At 38.1% G+C, this 5,873-nt stretch overlaps 2 protein-coding genes across 2 annotated transcripts in view; one reads left to right on the top strand and one right to left on the bottom strand.

Annotated features, from left to right (window-relative positions):
• LOC107727364 (protein kinase C epsilon type-like) overlaps positions 1-1,325 on the bottom strand; it is a 108,423-nt gene extending 107,098 nt beyond the window's left edge. The window contains exon 1 of the mRNA XM_016537208.1: positions 282-1,325. Coding sequence (XP_016392694.1) covers positions 282-629 — 348 coding nt within the window. The 5' untranslated portion in view covers positions 630-1,325. The remainder of the gene's footprint in view (positions 1-281) is intronic.
• A 4,025-nt stretch (positions 1,326-5,350) lies between these two features.
• The window catches only part of LOC107727375 (suppressor of cytokine signaling 5-like), a 21,664-nt gene continuing 21,141 nt past the window's right edge, over positions 5,351-5,873 (top strand). Inside the window, exon 1 of the mRNA XM_016537223.1 lies at positions 5,351-5,624. Coding sequence (XP_016392709.1) covers positions 5,552-5,624 — 73 coding nt within the window. The 5' untranslated portion in view covers positions 5,351-5,551. The remainder of the gene's footprint in view (positions 5,625-5,873) is intronic.

Raw genomic sequence — 5,873 nt, 5'->3', positions numbered from 1 at the left:
CCATCCACCCTTCGACTGAAGAATCCAGCTGTTGGCAGTGTTTTGGAACATGGAAGCCAGTTTCTAGCTGGTTATTTGCTAGTGCAAGCTAGTAGACTGGTTTAGACCAGCAACAAACCAACTACCAGTTAGTCCTACTGCTGGCTTTGGAATATGGTGGCAGTTAATGATCAATTATTTAACCATGTTCCAAATCACAGCTGCCATTAAATGGATTTTCCAACATGGTTGGAGGCACCCTCCATAATTCGCACACTGAAATATCCACAAAAAGACATTACCCAGTCCTCGAAGTGTTTGCTGCCGTTTTGCAGCAATTCCTCGAACTGAATGGTGCAGTTGGCTACAAAGTCGTCGTAGCCAATCGGCGCGTCGTGAAACACCGACAGCTCGATCTTGCGGCCGTCGTGCACCTCGGTCACAAACTCATCGTGCCAGACGGGACTGTTGGTCTTCTGCTTGGTCGAGGTCTGACCCACGCGAAAATCATCTACGTTGAGGGCGATGTACGTGTCCAGCAGGAAGGTTTGCGTCTTGGGACCGACGGCGTGTCTCAGAGACCAGGCTGTGGGCTTCAGGTCCAAAGCCTCGCAGATCTTAATCTTCAGCAGACCGTTAAAAAACACCATGGCCCCTTTTGAAAGCTTTAGTAACAATATTCCACTTCAGCGCCTGGTTAATTATTCAACCAGTGTATGCCACGGTCCACCGGTTTGTGATTGTTTCTCCTTATGAAATAACGGTAAATGCCCTTCTTCGTCCTCGTGGATCTGCATGCAAAGTGTAGAAGGTCCTCCAGACAGAAAGAGAATCTATTGCTATGATCTACGGACAACCTGCATGTGATCTTGAAGCTGTCCGAACGGCGCTGTAGGCAGTCAGCAATGCAAGTTGGATTGAAAAAGGACAGCTACAGTGTATCAGCAGCGATACGACCAGCATTCCACACCTCAAAATACGCCAGAAATATATGCTGGATCTCCTCAGAGTGAGCAGCCCGTTCCCTCGTCTGGCTGGAGCGCTGGATGTGTCTCCTCCGCGCATTGGGAGGAAAGTTATCCTCGCAAAAGCGTCTTTCGGTTCGCCCTAGACAGGAGAACCAGTGTTTACAAGGGTTCCGCACTCACTTGCTTTTTCCAGGATCCTTGTTTGTCCGTCGGTACTCAGTTTCCTGCAGACCTGCCTCTTTTTCTCCCGACTGTGTGTGTGTGTGTGTGTGTCTGAAGGCTGGTCCAGGAAATGCGCAAAACACGTCAGTTATTGCGCGGAGGACTGAGTGAGAGCGGCACTGCTGGAACCGCTGCTTCGGCTCTGGTCAAGCATCACCCACAGGGCTGTAAAGATGAAGCGTGTGTGTGTGTGTGTGTGTGAATACCAAGTGTGAATAATGCACCCTGCTGAAGTCGTGCAATGCAGACGACCATACGGACCGTATGAAGACCGCCGGTCTTAGTCATAATTCTTAGTTATTTTTTACTTGTTTATATCATTAATGATTATTTGAAATTACATGATCTACCGCCATGCCATTGCCATTTCAGTAGCAATGTATGGATGTGTTCCTTTTCTTGCATAAGGTTGTTTACAATGCTGTACTGTGAGAACTGCAGTGGAAAATAAATCTTTAGCCGTTTTTCTCCACCACATTTATTTTTCTGATTGAGTTGAAACTCTGAAAATTCACAAAGGCGAATACAAAGTTATTGTGGCAAGTTAAGTGGATGCAAGCCAAGATTACCTAATTTTACAGTGTGTAATTGCAAGAAAAAAAAGTAATTTAACTAGATGAAGACATGTTTTTGTGTATCATGTACATTAAAATGTGTAAATAAATAAAAAAAAGTGATAATTTGTTACACTTGATCTGAGGACAGACTGACAACAAGTTTGTTCTTGAAAATGTGATATGTCGAGGTCCACCTTCTCAACATCAATAGTCAACCAAAAGCGCCATCTCGTGGATGGAATTTCTATTACAGCATAGATGGTGTTCGATGATCATACGAAGTATTAAGAAATTATAACTAATGTGTGCTGCCTACTGTTGCATCATTCATTTAAATGTCAGTGTGCCATCAATGGCGTCATGAAAGCGCATATAAATTTCTTAAGCGTGTTTTACAAATGCTTCCCTGTTCTCTTTTCTTGAGATGCTTCATAGTGTAAAACATTTTATTTAGGAAACAGTTTTTGCTCAGGGTGAATTTAAAATGTGATAGAGGAGCTCTGTGTCTATCATTTAAACAACTTTTATGATAACGATTAAGATTAAAATCACATTAAGTGAGTTAAAAAATCCAGTAGATGGCAGTGTCCTTATAGAAGTATTAGGTTGACAGTTACTGTATCTGCATTATATTGCTTTGCCTTCTAAACTGTTAGCATCTTTTGAGTAGATCGCTTGATCAGGTTAATTCAAGTAAATTGTATATGAGCATACATACATATTCCATGCTCAAATCTACGGAATATATCAAGTGTATAATTTAAAAACATAAAAAAAGATACAGAAACCATTATGTAGAGACAAGGAAACAAGATACAATGTATGCAATGACCATTAAAAACTCCATTATTGCAGCATGCTTTGTTACAAATACTTTTATTAATCTGTTTTTGTCTTATAACCCACATTCTGGGTTAATTAATGCTTGTATCCCTTTATTTTGGTTCATGATGTAACCACAAGTATGTTTGCTCAGTTCACAACACTAGATTTGCAGTGACCAATAAGGCTGAGCCGCTGGAGAAAAGCTCTCTCAAATATTATTTATTAACAGCATACCACTCTATGGATAAAAGCACCCTAGACCCATCTGAACACTAATTCAGTTGACCAAGAACTGTTTTTATGAATTTATTGTCATTAATGTAAGCGCAAGTATAGGTCAGAATCACTAAAGTGCAAAACTATGTTGAATAATACTGGGATAATAGCTACTATTAAAATTACATCACATATACATTACATGCCATAAAACAGATTTTACATATCAAAGGTTGACAGTCTTTTTAAATATTTAAAATGGCATCAGCTTTAGAAAACGCTTTGTTTAATGCGTTTCATTTTGAGCTGTGTGTCCTTTTGTTTCAGACACAATAATTAGATGAGTGATGTCTGCTGGAGGATGAATGGTGATGTTGTTTCGACATCAGGACTTTCCCTTAAGGCTAATGATTCTCAGCCTGCAATGACATTAGTCGAAGATGTTCTAGCTCACACTACGGCCTCACACAAATCTAGCATGTGGTGTGACTCCAAATGATGACATCACCAGTAGGAGGAAAATGAATGCCCCTTTGAGACACTGATAGTGCTGGGTTTATGAGTGTGTAGGCTCTGTGTTGTAAGAATAGAAGCGGCCATTTAGGGCTCTTTGAGGGTCTTAAAGCTTACTTCATTCCTCCCCCAAAATGCCAGTGTCTATGTTCATATACTTAGTGCATTAGAAATCACTGTCGGCAACTGCCAATAGTGGAAATCAGACCTCTGTGGACAATGCTTCTTTGTTTGGACATAAATAGACACATGAAAGGCCATTCTGAACAAACTTAAACCTCATGACCAGAATCATATGTAACATGGCACATTCAATTTCGTGCATCAGTTTGGATTATGTAAAAAAAAAAAAAAAAAAAAAAAAAAAAACTCATAACATTCCCCATATGTGAATTAGAATACTGTATCTTCTCTAATAAATCATATAGGCATACATTTATGGGTGAGCATTTTTGCCCCGCTGGACTTTTATATTTGCTCTCTGATTACACAGAAAAAAAAAATCTGTAAAAACAGGGAACAATGTATTCTATAAATATGAAGGATGTTTCCGTATTTATTTTTTTACAGGTATTTTACCTGTATTAGAATTTTGCACTTGATTACATTTGTTTAGGGTCAACAGAAATATCAATAAAATAACTAGATAATGTCCTGGCAAAATTATCAGAACATTTTCCGTTTTTTTTTTTCTTTTCTTTTCTTTTTTCATACACATCTCAAATTAATTGTAGTTAAACAGCATTCCATTATGGAAATGACATTAAAAAATTGAATAAAAAATTTGCTTAAAACCAAAAACTATTTTATGTATCCATTTATGATTTTATGTATCCTAAATATGCAAAAGAAAGAAAAACCCACACTTTTTGACGAAAGCAGCTTGATTGATGATGCATAATGAAAAAAAAAATTCTCACTGTTCTAATAATAATCTAAACATTTATTTTTTATTATAAACATTATATATTTATTTATTTCATTGATATAACTGGATAAAATAAATATGAACAAATATTTTGATTTGAATGCTTAAGCCATATATTTTTATTTGTATATATTTGTATCTTTTTTTTCATTGCAATATATATATATTAGTGCTGTCAAATGATTAATCGCGATTAATAAAAAAATATCCAAAATAAAAATCCAAAATAAAAGTTTTTGTTTACATAATGTGTGTGTACTGTGTATATTGATTATGTATATATAAAGACACACGCATACATTTAGAAAATATTTACATGTATATATTTATATCATGTATACATTTATTTAATATATAAACATAGCATATTTGTCTTATAGTTTTTTACGATTGCTTAAGCACAATTTTGAAAACAGGGCCCGGTTTGTCAAAACACTACACACCATTAACACAACCCTACACCAAAGTAGCACAACACTTCAGATCATTTGCAAAATGGAACACTTTAAATAGTGTGAAGCTGACAATGTGCTTACAGTTTAGCAAATCTAGCCTTGTGTTTTGCTCCTTGAGTGTAAGGTTTTGCTAATTGTTGGAAAAGTTTAATTTTAGTGTGTAAGCAATCGTAAAAAACTGTAAATATATAGCCTACATGCATGTGTGTATTTATACTTAATAAATGTACACAGTACACACACACACATATTATGTAAACTGTAAATTATGTAATGTGTAAACACATTATGTTTGAATGCGATTATAATCGTTTGACAGCGATATACGATATATGATATATATATATATATATATATATAGTAATTATTATGTGATATTGTAAACATTTCCTTTTTAAGATTTAATGACAATATGGATCACTCTCCTATTGATAAGCAATACACAAACACACACTACTGAGCTGTTAAAGCAGATGGCTAGCTACTTTGTCTGATTGACTATAATCATTAATCATTCATCCCGCGGCACTCATGCATTATCTCGAGTCTCCACGTTTTCAGGGTGGCAACCGAGGCAACGCTCTCTCAATCTGCAATCTCATTGGTTGGCCACACGCTCGTCACTCCCCCATCCGTCGGAAGTGCGTTCTCCTCCTGCGTCTCCCAACAGTCTGAACCAGCCTGCGAGCTCGCACTGTCGGCCTCTTCCTCACGCCTTTGCTTGGTTTGTCAAGCAGAAGCACGGGTTTGGTGGATCGGAGCTCTGGCCTCGGATTATGCTGCCAATCCAACCGACCAGAAGGATGTGGGATTCAGCTGCTCTCCTGCTTTTTAAAAGCCAACCTCAGGAACGAGCACTTCTGTGTTTTATTCGCCAGGGTTGAGCGTATGTGGGACAGTAGCGAGTCTAACAGCCTTCAGACAAAAGACGGCTGCGAAGTAATATTCACGAATAAAAAGGGTAAGTACGGCAGTTTGCGGTGTCCGCTCTCTGGATTGCAATGCGCCGTGCGTTGTGTATTTTAGCACGCGTTGTTTCTAGCCGCTTTTATGCGTTATTTAATGTAACGGAACGCGAGTGATGTCACCGCTGCTTTTGCATGTTTCCCCTCTGCGAATGTTACAATGTAACATTCCAACATCCTCCAGTGTGTGAGTCTCTCTCTCTCTCTCTCTCTCTCTCTCTCTCTCTCTCTCTCTCTTCTGTTTA

This window comes from Sinocyclocheilus rhinocerous, unplaced genomic scaffold (genome assembly GCF_001515625.1).
Source record: "Sinocyclocheilus rhinocerous isolate Xijiao unplaced genomic scaffold, SAMN03320098_v1.1 scaffold756, whole genome shotgun sequence".
NCBI classification, from domain to species: domain Eukaryota; kingdom Metazoa; phylum Chordata; class Actinopteri; order Cypriniformes; family Cyprinidae; genus Sinocyclocheilus; species Sinocyclocheilus rhinocerous.
Note: the sequence above shows the minus strand (reverse complement) of the source record. Positions and strands in the feature narration are given on the sequence as shown.